The sequence below is a fragment of the Mangifera indica genome, chromosome 3, assembly GCF_011075055.1.
Source record: "Mangifera indica cultivar Alphonso chromosome 3, CATAS_Mindica_2.1, whole genome shotgun sequence".
Classification (NCBI taxonomy): Eukaryota; Viridiplantae; Streptophyta; class Magnoliopsida; order Sapindales; family Anacardiaceae; genus Mangifera; species Mangifera indica.
Genome location: NC_058139.1, coordinates 17,538,775 through 17,557,161, shown reverse-complemented (window position 1 = coordinate 17,557,161; position 18,387 = coordinate 17,538,775). Strand labels below are relative to the sequence as shown.

At 30.7% G+C, this 18,387-nt stretch overlaps 2 protein-coding genes across 4 annotated transcripts; both read left to right on the top strand.

Annotated features, from left to right (window-relative positions):
- The first annotated feature begins 5,717 nt into the window (after positions 1 to 5,717).
- On the top strand, positions 5,718 to 7,224 carry LOC123212533 (outer envelope pore protein 16-2, chloroplastic). 2 transcript variants are annotated; one of them, XM_044631704.1, is made up of 7 exons: positions 5,718 to 5,875; positions 5,960 to 6,011; positions 6,139 to 6,180; positions 6,269 to 6,300; positions 6,442 to 6,475; positions 6,577 to 6,644; positions 6,924 to 7,224. In XM_044631704.1, the coding sequence occupies exons 1-7, from the start codon at positions 5,753 to 5,755 to the stop codon at positions 7,065 to 7,067; spliced, it is 495 nt and encodes a 164-aa protein (XP_044487639.1). In that variant the 5' UTR covers positions 5,718 to 5,752; the 3' UTR covers positions 7,068 to 7,224. The 2 variants fall into 2 exon arrangements, with proteins under 2 accessions (XP_044487639.1, XP_044487638.1); XM_044631703.1 differs by having other exon boundaries at positions 6,109 to 6,180.
- A 6,251-nt stretch (positions 7,225 to 13,475) lies between these two features.
- LOC123210307 (zinc finger CCHC domain-containing protein 10-like) lies at positions 13,476 to 14,969 on the top strand. 2 transcript variants are annotated; one of them, XM_044628579.1, is made up of 2 exons: positions 13,476 to 13,582; positions 13,835 to 14,969. In XM_044628579.1, exon 2 carries the CDS (start codon positions 13,895 to 13,897, stop codon positions 14,681 to 14,683), a length of 789 nt encoding a protein of 262 aa, XP_044484514.1. In that variant the 5' UTR covers positions 13,476 to 13,582; positions 13,835 to 13,894; the 3' UTR covers positions 14,684 to 14,969. The 2 variants fall into 2 exon arrangements, with proteins under 2 accessions (XP_044484514.1, XP_044484516.1); XM_044628581.1 differs by having other exon boundaries at positions 13,485 to 13,582; positions 13,884 to 14,969.
- The last annotated feature ends 3,418 nt before the right edge of the window (positions 14,970 to 18,387 follow it).

Sequence of the window (18,387 nt, the reverse complement as noted above, 5' to 3'; positions counted from 1 at the left end):
TATGCCACTTTGAACCAATTTCTTAAATAACTAGGGGAGAACCAACTTACTTGTCTTCTAGTGTACAAATAGTTCTTCACGTGGCTTCAGTGATTTTAACTCCTCTTTAATGGTCAAGAATCTTCCTTTCTCTTCTCTCTCCTTATGTGGGGCTGGGGTTTATGAAAAAGTGATTAAAAATTAGGTTAAACACTCTTTTTATTTTGCCTTTTGAACGTGACACACAAACATGTGTTGTGTCACCCATCTATGAAAATCATCCAATTTTGCCATGATTTTGATCTTATCTCAAAATTTAAAATTTGTTAACGATGCATGGTCATGTATACCTATACACACGAGCATGCATCTCTCTAGAAAACATTAATAACTCAATTTAAAAGCAAGAGAAAAGACTAAAATGTTATTGGGCTTACTTGACGACATTACATATACATAGGGTTGCATCTTCCATACACGAGGATGTATGAATCTTACCTACATGGTTGCACAATTAGCTAATGCGAGCATGCAATCTAGGGTGACATACACGACTGTGTGTACTATACCAAATGAGCATGTATCCATTCCTAAGTCAACATACTTGTGGCTAATCCTAGCACGTGAATTATTTTTCTAATTATATATTGTTGTCTATCTACTTATACATGAGCGTGTAACATCTTTATCTATAGAGTATGAATTCATCCAAACAGTAGTTTCTAGCCACCAACACAGTTTCTACTTCTTTAAAACCACTCCAAATCATCAAGTATTTATATCCACATATCCTTAAATCATTATTCTCATCAAATATACTATACTCTATCCAAGACTTAACATTAACATGCAATCTATCAAAGTACCTTACCATACAATGTTGACTTATCACCAAATTCTACATTATTTGTATACATAAGCTAAATTGATATATAACTTTGCACAAATTTAACCTTTAAACTACATTAAAGCATCAAGATTTTAATGATGAATTAATCATGGCAGTAACAACTTTGTGATGTCATCAAAATGACTAATCGCCTTTCTCAACACACACATGATCAAGAACATGTTTCACCTAAATACAAAATACTTATTAAACACTCATTCCATATTAGAAATAACAAGAATTATCAACACATGACATCAATTTCTTCTCAATTCAACCAAATAATTCAATCAATTTAAAAAGACACCGCATTTACTTTTCTTCCATTGTCTTAGGAATTTTCACGTGGCAAGAATCTTTTCCCATGAACTTCTAATGGCTTTCTTAACTCTCTTGACTTTCTCAGTATTCTGGAAATAAGGTAAGAATAATGAGCCAAAACGCATCTAGATTTATTTTATTTTTATTTGTAACACGCGATACATGGGCGTGTAGACCATATATATAGGTGTGTATGTTGTTACCCAATAATAACAGTTTTTGAAATCACCGCAAAACGAATCCTTATTTAATATTCAGACACGTTGACCATACATGGACATGTACACTAATGTACATAGGTGTGTATGTCAAACATACTTAGCCAATTTCATGAGCATCACACGTGAAAAGATTATTTTGCCCTCACTATCACATACACGGTTGTGTGACCTATCCACATCATCGTGCAACCTAAAAAATAACACATATGCAAAATGCACACATTCATAAGACAAAAAGACGTAAATACCTTAGACATACATGTGGGTACTACAACAACTCAGTCTAGCTTATGAGCTGAACAATGCTTTGATTTAATTAAACTTGGCTCATAGCTTGTAATACCTTACCCCAAAAGTCTTATCGCTTGAGATAAAGTGCTACTAAATCTATATCAATATACATTAAGTATTCCAAAGCCAACATGCTCAAATCTTGATATAATGAATAACATATAAGTCTTATTATTGATCAAAATAATAAAGTATCCAAAATAAATATCAAATACCCAAGCATTATAATAAGATCCAAATAACACGATCATCAATTTGTACTATGTGAAATCCATAACATCTATTAAATTAAATCATAATCATGAAATGGAAATCTAACGAGTCTATTGGTTGCATGTCATTCCATCACTAACTAGTCGCTTTGCTATCACCACCTTTATGCCTCTCACCTGCAAAGTCAAAGGAAATAAGTGAGTAAAAAACACTCAGTTAGTATAAATGATCTAACCTACAATCCATCAATCAAATCTATCCCTTTCATTTCCCAACCCTAGTTTATCTATATTCAATTCTAAAGTTGATCGAATCTCAATCAAATAAATGGAATTTCTATACCCACTCTAGTGACCAATCCTTAAGGTTTTCCACAAACTCGCAATCTTAATATATCAGTTTATGGACCCTAATCATCATATTATCTATGTTTTAATAAGTCCTAAGCTAATCAATAGATACACGATCCTGACAATTCTTTCTCTAACTAAGGGCATCAATCAACAAACTATACCTTATTTATGAGTGTGCCTAGGTTATAGGAGTGTGTATAAAATGGTTCAAACAATAAAACCAAACCAAACCGCTTAAAAATTATGATTTAATTTGGTTTGGGTTTGAATTTTCTAAACTATTTTTTTCAATTTGGGTTTTGCAGTTTAGATGATATGTTTGACAATTTTTCAATAAGCAATTAGGTTTACAACTTGTTTTTTCATATTTATTTTGCCATTTTCTTTATATATATATATATTTAATATTTATTTTACACGTGTATATTATGTTTTAGAAAACTATAATTTAGTTGATTTTATTAAATAACATATATATATATATATATATATATATATATATATATATATATATATATATATTTAGAAATGAATGATTTTAAAAGATTTAAACTATGGTAGTCGAATCGTGTGTTATATTGTATATTAAAATCCTAATTTACTATATCGTATATCATATTATATGATACGCTTTTTAAAAATTAAAATAATAAAATATTATAATTAACACGTAATTAATATTTTAAAAATTTTCATATACACCTCAATGCACTATCATTTTCTCTAAAAAAGTCTATCAATTCATATCAATAATATGTATCGTATTGTAAGATATTTATTGTATCATATAATACGCTTACTATATCATATTAATTCGATACACTTTATGATATGTATCATTTTTTATCTATATTATATCGTATTGTGAGATATGATACGTATCATGTATTTTAAGATATTGATAACTATAGTTCAAATTGTAATCCAAACTGGACTAAGCTGTATTTTTTTAGTTTGGTTTGGTTTGCAAATTTTTCTAACTATTTTTTTAGTTTGGTTTGAAAAATCTATCAAATCACACCAAACCGAACCGTGCACACCCTTACTAGGTCATAAGTACTCTGTCAGGTCAGTACATAATTTCATACTCTATATCTCATAGGTATCGACTTATCTCATATCATTTATGATAATCAAATTCCTATTAATACCTAATCACTCAAAACTCACTCAGACATCAGTCCAGTCTATTCTATTTCTACATGGGTTTATCAATCATCTCTAAGTGCCTAACTTATATCTCTATCTCTAAGGCATATCTCAACACCTCAACAGACCTTAATTCCATTCAAAATCATCCCAATCAATGACATGCACAATTGTAATTGTTTCAGTCATGGTCATACCTAATTCTTTTGTGTATGGTCGTGCACTTGATCATGTACAAGTGCACAACATGCATTATGTATAGGATCATTCCCATTTAGTCATAGGCATACATTTTTTATCTCGGCATGTATAGTCACACCCAACTCTTCAATGGTACACATGCATGAAGAGTGATGCACAAGTGTACATTCTTCAAGTGCACAGACATATATCTCTCTAGTTACTATTCATCATCTTTTTTAGCCATATATGGTCATACAAGCTCTCGTATGAATGTACGTGATGTCAAAAATCAAATTAAGCCATAGACAATCATGTATACTTGCTGCACATTCGTCCACTAACAAATTCATGTTTTTGGGAATGGGCGTGTGAGCATACACACATACTTGTACAAGCACACACCCTTATAAAGTTTTATGATTCTAACCCATGTACGTTTGTGACCATATATGATATCCTAGAATTAAATTCTTACCGTTTTTGGCCAAGTTTTCTCCTAGCTTTTTTACCATAACAGTGTCACAATATCAATTCATCAATTAGTGGCATCAAACAAGATCAAAGTTATTATGAGTATTCTATCCGTGACCAACTCCTATTGTTTCTTGCAATCACAATACATGAAATCCTTAATCTAAGTTTCATATGCATGACCAAGGCATAAGAAATAGAAAATCAGTCAAGAATCAATCTGAAAAGGTAGAAAAAACACTCTCACTTACCTGGACACCAAGCAAGTAGAGTTTGTCACCAATTTTCCTTAATTCTTCGTTGTTAGATGCTTTCACTTCAACTAAAAGCCTTCCCCTTGCTTAAATTGGTTGTTGATGCTTCCTCCAATTGTCTCGTCTCACTTCAAGATTATCAAGTGGTTAGGGTTTCCTGAATAGAAACAAGATCATCCTTATATAAGCTCTCCAAAACAAGATCGCTATACTTTAGGCTAAAATGAAATTTTTTTATGCCAATTTTAGCCCTACTCTTTATAGATTTAGAAACTAAATCTAGAAAAATAATAAAAATGCTCCTAGAACATACCTAAGGTTGTTACACGACTCGATTTAAGTTATGTTAAATAATCAATACGACATTATTTTGTCTAATAATTATATGAATAAAACGTTATCGTTTTGTTAATGTCATGAACTTGAGATATGAATTCGAGTCATAAATTAAAGGCATGAACTTAGGCCAAACTATTTTCATTCAAGTTAAACTTGAACTACCTTTAATTCTGACTTGACAAATTCAAGCTCAAGTTTTTTTCATTCAACTCAAACTCTAGTTAAGAGGCATTTAAACTTGGCTTGGTGAGTATTCACCCTTAGCAAAAACCTTCTTCATTTCAAACCTCGAAAACAAAATAACACATTCAAAAGTCATAAATCTCAACAAAATTTATCACATCAGATCAAACAAACAAATTCCAAAAATATATCACAATTTAAACACTAACATCACTCTTTACCTGTCACTGTCGAAACACCACCATTAACCTATACCATTGTCGAAAACACCACCACAATCTCCCACCACTGTTGTTTATTTCAATTGAACATTTAATCAAGCAAAAAAATCTATTAAAACTCAATCAAACAAAGAGTTTAAATGTTATGAAGATGAAGATTGAGCCATAATTTAAAAAAAAAAGTTTTTAAACTTTTCTAAAATTATAATTAATATTTAAAATTAAATAAATAAAATTTCTTAATAGACAATTTTAAAGATGTGAGTTTATCTCCTGTTTAAACAATTGTAACGGAACTGTTCATCCATTAGTGCAGTGCCATAGTCTTCATTACAGGCACTAAAAGGAAAACACTCCTCGTTACAGGCAGCCAAACGCACCCTCAATTCACAATGAATGGATCATAACCGACTTAAAAGAAAAATGAAAAAAATATATACGTCGCTGGTGATAGAGACGCAACTTGTTTCTGCCCCGGTAACCAACACACGTGGCAAAGTGTGGTCTTAAGCGTCGCCATGAAGCCCGCAGTTCCTGTTACATGAGCATGACACGTAAGGTTTCACAAACACGTGTCCACTCTGACTTTCTCCTCCTCTGATAACTGTCACTCCCACTCTCACACTTGAAATGAAACTCAAATCAAAACTCTTGTTTGTTTCAACACCACTTCCTGTTTTGCTCGATGAGTTACTTGGAGACTGGCTCTTTGCTTGATGAGTTTCGTAGCTTTGACAAGGGTGGCTTCTTCGACCTTGGCCACCCTCTCCTCAATCGTATCGCTGACAGCTTCCTCAAAGCCGCTGGTGTAAGTAACCTCTCGTATTACATCTACTTAATTTCTATTTCAAACTCCTAATTATTTCTTAGTCTAATCAGTTTGGATGCGCAGATAGGAGCAATTCAGGCTGTGTCAAGGGACGCATATTTCACCGCTATTGAGGGTATATATCTATATAAGATGAGTTATTATTGCGCATTTCTGCTTTGTCTTTTAATATTATCAACTGTTTTTGTTTTTATTTTTTCGCTGATTTTGAGGCTCGGGACTTGATTCAAATAATATGTCAGAGTTAGATGGCTCAAGGAAATATAACTTTCCTAATATCAAAGGTGTGTGTTGAATAAATATTAATGATGTCTCTATATATGTATATTCCACGAATGGCATGCTTCTAATGCTTAGTTACTTTTTTTTCAGGAGAAACCAACCGAAAATCTCTTGAAGCAATGGTGAGTATTGTAGTTTCTACTATGAAGAATGTCTACATTTCTATATTACAGGCTTGCTGGTATTTAGGTTCCATTAGATTTCTTTCGTTTCCTGAAGGGTAATGAATGGGCTTTTTTTTTCATTTATTCAATGTTTTACAGGTGAAGAACACGGGAAAGGAATCTTTACAATGGGGTAAGTACATAATTCTGAGACCTTAATGCCTTTTGCTTAAACTTTCAAGATGTTATATTACTTTTGTTCAAATGCTTTTGTGGGGCTTGTTTGTCTTGCAGGACTGGCTGCAGGAGTATATTCTGGTCTCACATATGGGCTAAAGGAGGCTCGCGGAGCTCATGATTGGGTAAATATCGATGATCATGAAACTTGTCTTTGCCTTTCAAGATGATGATAAAATCTGGTTGTGAATTTTTTAGATGCTTTTACTGTGTTTCTGGATGACAACTCCTACTAAACAACATAATTTTCTATCTCACATTTTTGGCAATATGAAGAACATAAGAATACATTTTCGTCGTCTTAAAAATCTGAACAACTGAGAATTGAATGCAATTCACAAGAGACATCTTATTATGTTTCTGGGCTGGTATCATAATTTAATAATCACTCTTTGTTTGGTCAGAAAAACAGTGCAATGGCAGGAGCAATAACCGGAGTGGCATTGGCACTTGTATCGGAGGACTCTTCCCATGAGCAGATTGTGCAATGCGCCATTACCGGAGCCGCTATTTCCACTGCTGCAAATCTTCTTACAGGAATATTTTAAGCTCAAGTTAGGAAAATAATGTGTGGCCTTGTTATCTCTTTTTTCCATAACAACAGTTTCTTTTCTGGGATTTTCATCTTTAGATGATTGTATTTAATCATCATAAGAAACATGAAGGCTTTGGCTTGGGCACACAATTTATATTTATTCTTCAAATACTGCTTTCCTTTATTCTCTGCGTCAAATGAAAAAAATGGAATTTCTCTGAACAGATTAATTTGGGAGACATCACAGAGTTGTGCATGAAAAAGGATTTATTAATATTATATTATATTTAGATAAGAGTAATTAATTTAACAATTTATTTAAAAATATAAGATACTTGTTTAATGCAATCAAACTATTAAGTTCATTTTTAATTTAAAATATGTATCTAATTATGTATTATATGTCTAATTATATTTTAAAAAATGCGTGCACCCTTATGTAATAATTATTTTTTATATTGAATTATGCTAAAATTTATTTATCATAAACTATAACTTGTCAATCTAACATTTAATTATATATGTTAGAGTAATATTATGCATATATATTTTTTGTATACAATTTAGATATCATCATGTGATTAGATAATTTTGAATTAAAAATAAAATAATATTCAATCATATAATAATATATTATTTATGTATTTAAATTATATATAAAATATATATATACATATAATTTTATTGTATAATTTAATGATTGAAGTAGGTTAAAAAATGATAATAGACTCAGTAATTTCAATTATTTTTCCTAAATAAAAAAACAATGATTAAAAATTTTTTAAAATTAGAAAACATTAATATTGCAAGATTTGAGTATTTTTTGCCTCTTATTGAAGATTTGAGCCAAATGATTGTTTCCCACAGAAAGTAAGATAAAAAAGAGGATGATTTCTCATTTTAAGTTTGAAAAAGTTATTTTCTAATCCATTACTCAAAATCAATTTATTAGTTTTAACAATTAAAAAGTATTTATGTTATTTTATTTGATAATAAAATTATATATATAAATAATAAGTATAAATTTGTATACAAACAATAACATATTATAATATAATTCAGTGATTTTAAATTAGAGAAAACTAATACTCAATTACATGGTAACATGTTATTATTTGTGTATAAGTTTTTTTTTATTGTTTATACATATAGTGTCACTGTTTATTTAAATATTCTAATAGGAGTATAATTAATTGCAATATTATCTCTAAAATTTAAAATATTACAATAACACTCGCATAATTGATTTACATTTTTTTAAATTTAAAAAAAAAAAATTTGTTTTCACTAAGGTTTACTATAAAATTAAGCATAAAAAAGTTGTTCATTAAAAATTTAGGGACAAAGTATTATTTAGTTTGGGAAAATTATTTTATTTTTAACCTTTTTTTAATTTAACAGATAAATAAGAAAATATTTTTTTCAAATTTTAAGTATCTGTCATTTTATATATCCCTGGGTGGGAATAGAGACAGCGGTGGGTTGGGGTAGCTTCGACATGGCCCACCAAGCTTATGGGTCATGTTAGGCCTAAGGCTCGCACATTCATTGATCTTCATGTTAAGCCAACCTGCGGAAATGAGAAGGCCCACTACACGATCCTATATATATAGGGTCGTGTTATGTTGAGCCTTAAACATGTCTGTCATTTTTATATTAATAAAAAATAAATTAAAAAATAAATATTTAAATTTACTAATATAAATTTTTTTCTCAATTAATACAATTGAGGTCATAAATTATAAGTTGATTATCTAAATCACATTTTGTTTATATCTTCAAATGATGTAAAATTATTTTTTATTACTAATTGTCGTATCTAATTAAAAGAACCTTTTTATTTTATCGATTGCATTACAATGGACTTTTTTTTTTCTAATTACGTTTTCTTGACTTACCTAACACTTAAGCCAAGACAATTATTTTTCATATGCTCAACCCTCAAGAAGAACTGAATAACTCGAGTGGGTGGTTGTTTGACAGTGTTTCTTGCATTTTTTCTATGCTTGCAACTGTCACAATTTCGTCAATGTTTATTAACAACTTAATTTCTATTTGGTTTTTACAATTTTGTTAATTATTATTTTTCTTTAAAATAGTTTGATAACAAAAACATTTGATATGTTTTAAACGAAAAACGTGTTCAAACGATTGAGACAACTTCACTTTTACAGAATCAGTTGATCAAGAATAGATGCATTGTAAACATTGGAACAAAGATCGTGTTAGGTTTATATTACAGTGTTTATGTTGCACCAATTCTTGATTAATTGAGTATACAAAACTGGAGTTGTCTCAATTGGTTGCACACTTTTTCCATTTAGAAAAGATTAAGTTTTTTTATTATGAAAATATTTTAAAGAAAAATAATAATTGACAAAATTGAAAAATAAAAAAGAAATTATATTGTTAATAGACATTAAGGGAATAGTATTGGTAATAGGTATAATAAAAATTACAGGTGATACTATTTGAAGGCCATGCACAAGTTACTTGACTCTTCTTGTTGGTAGAATATATGAAATATAATTATCTCGGTTCAAGTATAAGGTAAGCCATGAAGACATAGTTAGAGAAAATAAATCTATTACAGTGACATCGATAAAATAAAAAGTTTCCTCTAATTAAATACGATAATTAGTAATATAAAATGATATTACATTATTTATAAATATAAACAAAATATGATTTGAAGGATCGATTTGTAATTTATAATTCTCGGTAGTATTAATTTGGAAGGAAATTTATATTAGTAAATTTAAATAATTATTTTTAATTTATTTTTATTAAAAAACCAAACACAAAAAAATTAATACAAAAATTGAATAAATAGAATGTAAAAGGAAATTGAGATTGAAATTGAAATATTAAAATAAAATAAAGAAAATGTAGAATGTGAAATAAATTGAAAGAAGATAATGTAGAGATAGAATAAGAGTTTAAGAAATTAGATTAGATCTGTGTGGTTTATAATGTGGGGGAGGGTGGGTTTATATAGGAAAAAAACTTTAAAAAAAAAATTATAGCTCCAATGATTACTTAGTTGAGCTACTACACACTACAACTTGTAGAAGAGAAAATTTAAAATTTTTTATTTTTTTAAATTTGATAAACAGTAATAGATCGGGTCGAGTTGGACCAACTCGTGGCATGACCCATAAGCCCCACAACCCTGGCACACCCGCTACAATAGTAGACCGTGCCCTTTCAGACAATACTTTTCTAACCTGCTTTGGGTTAGGCAGGCCCATTTGACATCTCTAGGTGGGAAATAGTAATTTGGCTAAGATTCAATACAAAACTTGAGGTATTGCACCAAAACATAATCAAAATTAGACTTGACAATTCATGTTATTGAATCGTGTTTGTATTGGATTGAAGATCTTAAATCCTAATATGACCCAAAATAGAATCATGCCAAAATTTCTCTATCTTAAACCAAACTAAAATATTTTCAAGTTAACCTGATCTGATATAAATTAACCCAAACTATATAATAAGTAAACTTATATAAAAATAAAACATGTAACGACATGGTTTGTTATGAAACAACATAATTTGTCAAATGTTAATAAATAATATGATTTGTTATAAAATAACACATAAAAATACATTTTAACACGAAACGACATTTTATTAAAACAAAATTGCACTTTTTTAAGTTAATACTAATAGTTTTTTTATCGTCTTTTTATATGATCAATTGTAGAGAGTTAAAAAATATAATATCATAATTAAAAAACTCAATAAGTCTATAATTTTAACTTTAAAATAATATAATTAATAATCAAAGATATTAATAATCACTTATCAAATATTTAAAAAATAATTATCATAAATATTAAAACTTTCAATAAATATATGAATATGACACACTAAACATAAAAAGTTCAAATTAATAGTGCATATAACACACACACACAAAATAAAAGGGCCAAAGGACTTGTTCCCACCTAAAGTTTATTGTCATCTCAAATTCCCAGCCATTAATTTTAAAAATTTCAAATACTCACCTATTTGTTAATTTTTGTTATTACTATCAGGATAAAATCGTTATTTTAAAATTTTTATTTAAAAAAGAATAATTTATCTCCATTTCTCATCTTAGTTTTAAAAATTCACAATTTTCCCCTTAACTCAATTTTAAAAAGTTACTTTTTCACCCCCACCATTCAAGATTCTTAGAGTTTTTATATTTTAGAGATAAAAGCTACCCCCCTCAAATTTTAAAACATTGCATTTACACCCCCAAATTTTATTTTCTCTTTCCGATGATTCCCTCCAATCATTGTCCCTACCACTGGTAAGCTCTCTCCCTCCTTGATGGTTTTCCAATGTGGAAGCCACTAAAATCAAACAAAAATCGTCAAATGTTGCAAAAATATGTGCAAATCACACAAATCTATGTGTCAACCGACACATAAATGCATAGGTAGGCATTGCACAGACCTGGTTCACATCTGGCTATATCGACCAACACACAAATTCGTCACATGAATCTATGTGATTCACATAGATCCATGCAACATCCGACGATTTTTTCCAGATTTTGGTGGTTTCCACTTTGAAAAACTGCCAAGGAGGGAGAGGGTTTATCGGTGGTAAGGTTGACAATAGGCCGAAGGAAATCGTCAGAAAGAATAGTCTCCAAAAAGAGAAAATAAAATTCTAGAGGTGTAAGTGCAATGTTTTAAAATTTGAAAGGGTGGTTGTTATCTTTGAAATATAAAAACCTTAGGAACCTTAAATGGTGGGGGTGAAAAAGTAACTTTTGTAAATTTAATTAACCTTTTAAAATTGAGCTGGGGGAATTATGAGTTTTTAAAACTGAGGTGAGAAATTGAGATAAATTATTCTTTTTAAATAAAAATTTTAAAATAACAATTTTACCTCTGTATGTAATAACAAAAATTAACAGATGAGTAAGTGTTTGAAGTTTTAAAGTTAATAGGTAAAAATTTGAGAAAACAATAAACTTTGAGTGAGAATAAGTCTTTTGGCAAAAAAAAAAAAAAACTACAAATAGTTTTTATAAGTTTACAAAAAAGAATTATTAAATTTTAATAAATATCTTTAGTAGAAGATGATAAAATTCTACAAAAAGGTCTAAGGCTAGCCCCCTTAAGTTCGCCTATACGATGTATCAAGAAGCAGTGGGTGATTCAAATTTTTTGTTTGATAATGCAATACCAATTTTTTTGTTCATTTGGATTAGATAATCAAATAATGAACTTAATCGGGCAAATAATGAAAATAAATAATACTAGAGATTTGTTTTTTTTGATATTATGTTAGGCATTATTTTGTTCCAAATTTTTAGGTTAGTTCAGGTCAATTCAGATTGATCTCTTATCAATCTGAATCCGATTTTATTTTTTGAGGGTAAATCCAAATTCGATCTGAATTACTTTTCGTATCAAAACTCATAATCATAACCTATTTTTTTCATGTTATATCAGATTAATGAATCATGTTAATTTTGCAGGGGCTCAAAGTTAGATTGGTTGTAATTCTAGGGTAATTATGTATTTGCAAACTCTTTCCCTAACCTTTCAAATTGACCAAAGGACTATTTCCTACCTAAGTCTAAGTGCGTTCCTAAAGTCACAACCGTGGGGTTTAAAAAGTCAAAAGTTCTACTCATCCGTTTAAAATTTCAGTTAGACTTAAAGATAAAATCATCATTCAATAAAAAATTTAAAAAACTAAAGTTTTATTACCTTTATCCCCCTCAGTTTGAAAACTCACAATTCTCCTCCACCAAAAGTTTGAAAAATCAATATTTCCCCCCAAGGGTTTGCAAATCATTGCTAAAGAGGACGAAGTTTGCCTTCTTTGGCCACATTGGCTTTCTCTTTCCATTTATCTCTTCTTGTCAATCAAATCCCAAGCATCGAAGAACCTAATTTCCTCTAGCGAAGACAAAATCGTCTTCGTCGGAGTGTCTTTGTCTCAAACAAAGATAATTTCGTCTTCATTCAAGACAAAGATGACCATTGAAGGTCTCAAATAGTCACGACATCTTTGTCTGAGATCTTCAACGATCGTCTTCGTCTTAGGAAAAAGCACTCTGACGAAAACAAATTTATCTTTATCGAAGAAAATCGGGTTCTCCAATACTTGGGATTTGATTGGTAGGGATAGAAAAGCTAGAAAGGAAAGCCAACACAACCGGAGATGAGTGTCTCTAACAATGGTTTGCAAACTTTAAGGGGAAATGTTAATTTTTCAAACTTTGGGTAGAGGGGAATTGTGAAATTTTCAAATTGAGGGAGACAAACAAATAAAACTTTGGTTTTTTAATTTTTTTATTAAATGATAGTTTTACCCTAATTCTAACTAAGATTTTAAATAGATGAATGAGACTTTAGCTTTTTAATATTTATGGGTGTGAGTTTGCAAGCACAGTTAAACTTGGGTGGAAAATAGTCCTTTGGCCTTTCAAATTTATTGTCACGTTCACTAATAATGTAATAAATCAAAACACCAGACTTCTGACGGCATAATTTGGGTTTTATTTTACCGAAGGTAGGCCTTGCCCTTTTTTAATTCTCAATTCTTTGGTTGATGCTTGCTTTCTCTAGTGTTGTTTGATTCGTTTTATTTCTGTAATATTTGATATTTTGATTATATTCGTAACCTTAGATTCTATTTCCTAGAGAGAAGATCTTGTTGTCTGTGAACACAATTTGAAATTTGAGTAAATCTTTAGTTTATTCTTAACCCTAGATTATATATTCCTTGACTTGAATGATTAATTATGACAATTCTTCAATGTAGAGTGGGGAGAGCTTGTGATTGTTGCTGATTGAGAGCTTGTGATTGTTAGGGTTTCGGAAAATGTCAAGTAAGAAGGAAGAGAAAGCTCAGGCTGCGGCTGACAGAATTAAGGCTGCAGCCCTGAGTGCAGCCAAAGGTTTAAGTCGTGCTCAGGCAGAACGTGCTGCGGCTGCAGCTGCACGAAATGTTAATGCATATGGGCAGAAGGAAGAAGGGCCCAGCCGATGGCAAGAGAAGAGGGAAGCTAAGAGGCAGATGTATTTGATGAGTACTGAAAAGGCAGTGAGATTGGGGGAGAGAAAAGATCTTAAGACTACAATGTCTGGCATTGGTGGTACAGCTTCACAGTGCCAGAAATGTTTTCAAACTGGACATTGGACATATGAGTGCAAGAGTGAGCGCGTATATATGTCACGACCCTCGCGGACCCAGCAACTTAAGAATCCAAAATTAAAGATGAAGTTGTCCATCTATTATGATTTAGATAATCCACATGTTAAGGATGACAAAGCTGAAAATAGTTTCAAGAAAAGTAAAAGGAAGCATCAGTCGGACTCAGATTCTGGTAGTGACAGTGAGGCTTCGGTGTTTGAGACTGATGGCGGTTCATCATCTGTGACTGGTTCAGATTATTCTTCAGGGGAGAGTAGTTCTGACTACAGCTCATCATCTGATTCAGAGGAAGAGAGGAGACGCCACAGGAATTCAAGGAAGAAGAAGAAGCCGAAGAAGGGGAGGCGTAGGAGGTACAGCTCATCTTCTGAGTCATCTGAATCAGATTCTGGATCAGAATCTGATTCTGATGACAGGCGCAGCCGAAGGAAGAGAAGGCATGGCAGGAAGCGCTAAATGTGGCAATCTAGTGGGAGTACCTAGCTACTATTGATTTTGTTTTATGTTGCATTTGTGCTTTTATAACTGGGAATTTCTACCACCTCCAGATACCATATGTGCAGTATGTTGGTTGATTAGTGGTAACTTTGGAGATTATAAGGTGGAGAAACAATTGATTCTACATATTGAGGGCTCTAAAGTAAGTTTTATTAGATGTTTTCTTCTTTTACATTTCTATTCCTTTTTGCATTGACTGTTGCACTATGAAGTAATGATATGAAATTTCTGTTGCTTTTGGACATTAAGCTTGTTTTGAATGCATTTTTGAAGCTGATCTTGTTTACTAAATTACGGTTGCCATAGTAAATTAATGTTAGTCATCCACCCATTTCTATTCTCAAACATTTTATTGTTTGTATGTTGGATTTACCTTTTGAGGATTAGCATTTGTTTTCCAATATTTAGTAAGAATTGTGCTGAGTGATGTTTATCATAGAAAATTGTTCAGGATCGAAGTTGAATTTAAAATGATGGTGTTTTTTGACTAACCCGAATCATCTTCCTCAGTGATTTACATGGTCATATGCTGTGTGCTGCTGCAGAATCATTTTGCAACGTAGAGTTTGGGATATTATTATAGGCCAAAAGTATGATTCCACCCAAGGTTTAGTCCAATAGACAAACTCTCATCCTCTGAGTTTTAAAAATTCAAGTATTTATTTGTTAGTTGTTAATATTAACAAACTCAGTTAGTTTTAAAGGTAACAACGTCATTTAATTAGCAATGTTAAAAAATAAAATAAAATTTTATCTCATTTCTCTATTTTAATTTTAAAAACTCACAATTTTCTTAATCCAAAGTTTCGAAAAGTTACATTTTCCCTTTAAGGTTTGTTTTTTATTTCCACATTTTTTGGCCACCTTCCCAGTGCTCTTTCTCTTGCTCCAACGATCTCTCTCCCTCCAGATTGACACAAATGCGGCAAATTGAATGCACAGATCTATCTTCTGCCTTCCATCGCGTTTGTCGATTGATCAATTGCACAAATTGGACATAGATACGTCTTCCATCACATGCCGATATGGCAAAAGGCAAAGACAAATATGTCTTCCATTGTGTGTCACCATCTTCATGGTTGTCATCTTTGATTCATCTTTGTCCAAGAGGCAAAAGAGAGCCCTAATAGAGAAGAAGGTATTGGAGGTTGGTTAGAGGACGCACATCAAAGAAGGAAAGGAAAAGAATAAAACCTTAGGAAGGAAATGTAAGTTTTCAAAACTTAGGTTGGAAGGAAATCGTTACTTCTTAAAACTAAGATGAGAAAATAAGATAAAATATATATTTTTTTTAATATTACAGGTAAAATAACGTTTTTATCCTTAAAACTAACAGATTTTATTAATTGTAATAGTTGATGACTAAGTATTTGAATTTTTGAAATTTAGTAGGTAAAAATTTAACAATTGACAAAACCATAGGTGGGAATAAGTCTTTTAGGTAGACCTGACCATAGTTGATGAATCAGTGGTTTTGATTCGAAATCGCTAAGAATCCTGAACTAGAACTAGAACCAGAACCATTACAAGACAGTTTGTAATCGGTTCGGAACTGACAATTCTGGTTCATGGCCCCCATTCAAAACCAAAATTAAACCATCGGTTCTAATTCATGACCCTGACTTATTTTTTTAATTAATAATTATAATAATTAAAAATTAAAAAATTAAAATGTCATGCACATGCACTTGAAATCCATATTGTCTCTCAAAAATAAATACAATTCGCCCTTTCTGACTAAGAGTTGATTCTTCCTCTCTTTACACCTCTTGCTCACTATTTTCAGTAATTTTTTTTCTTACTAATCTCCTTCCTAATCTACTCCACCTGCTCCAAAAAATCACTTTCTTTCTCAACATCCTTTAGTGGCACTCTCTTTGTTATCTTCATATCATACTTCCCCAAAGATGTAGTACTTCCCATCTTCTTCTCATTGTAAGATTCATTTTGTAAAAACATAATAAAATAGATCATCTAACTACAATCTCAAGGTCTAAGCATAGATTATAAAATATTAAATCGAACTTTAAGTTTTTAGATATACTTGGATCTCCATGTAATTTAAAACTAAAAAACCTATTGAAATCCTCTGAAATTATCTACCGAGATCACCTCTCAAAGTGACTTAGTCTTCTACTCCAGAAACCTCCCTGAATGATATTTTGAATGGGTAAGCTATACTGCAATCATATTGCATTAGGTTTTGGAACAGGGAACTAATTAATTTATAGTAGGTTAATTGACCCGCCATCAAGGTTCAATAAACCTTAAGGCCCACACTTGTGCTATCCACCCAAATCATAACTTTTACGTGTATTGGACTTATCTTTATTGATCACTAAGCTCATTTGTAAACTATCATTAGACTATTCAATTACCTGGTTTTATTAAACAAAACTATAATTAATGTTAGGCCACATCAGAAAATTTATAACAATTACCCACTTGGGCAATATTAATTATTTTAGTTTATTGACTCTCGGGTAATTAACATTTTTAACTTTAAGTGGTCACTATTTTAGAAAGCAAAAATAGTCCAAAAATAAATTGCACTTTAATAAACAATTCAGTTAATATGATCATCCATAACGAACCAAGATATTACTTATGTCATCTATCAACACAAGATTATCCTTGATCACAATTACTAATAACCACATCAACAAAGATCAAATCCAGGAGTGTGATAGAAATAGCACCCAACAAAGTGATTGTAAACATGTGCTATATATCTGTCAATCCTCTTTATGATTTCTCTTTAACCTTATGTTTAAAAAAAAAAAAAAAAATCTTTTTGCTTCCAACGAAGCCTGTATGTTTAAACTTTATTCGAGACTCTTGAAACATACACATACAGTTGTCATACTCAAGAGAAACCTTATCTTGAGGCACATGTTATACCTTTACCATATATATATGCGTACATTCATAAATAAAAAGAAATATATCAATATGATTATGATCAATAAATAAATAATAAGTAACAAAACATATTAATAAAACAATAATAATAAAACTCCCACTAACCGTATATGTCAAAAGACCTTAAACACTCTTACATTTTCAATATGACTTTATGGGTTATAAGTCTTATTCCTTTGGTCAAGAGCTTAACCTTTATCAACTTTACATTATATTTTAGTCTAATGTCTCGTTTCTTTGTGAGGTTCCTGATTGTAATATCTTTTATTTTGTATATCTCAATTTACTAGTGGTCTTTTACCTAATTGCACTGTTATAGAGTTGACACTAAGTAGTTTATTCAAGTAATCTTTCAACCACACACTTAAGAAGCTACTCTATAGTAAGCTACAAATTGAATGTTTCTGGTTGAGGTTGCTGCACACAACTACTGATTTTCATATTCCAATGTTAGTCTAATTTATTCTTTATGAGGTCGTGAGAAGTGTATTTTATTAAAACACTACTGTCAAGAAGTCTATTTCTACCATAGATAGACTTTTCAAGATCGCATACTAAAAGTTTTATCCTTTATGCTTTTGATAAACCTGATTGTATCATACAATCTCTTTTACTAAGGTTTTCATTTAGAAAAACAACTTTAACATTCACCTTTTATAATTCTAATCCACATGAGTTTTCAATGTTATAGGGTCTCATTTGTTGAGATACATATAATAATTCTTAATAATAGCAAATCG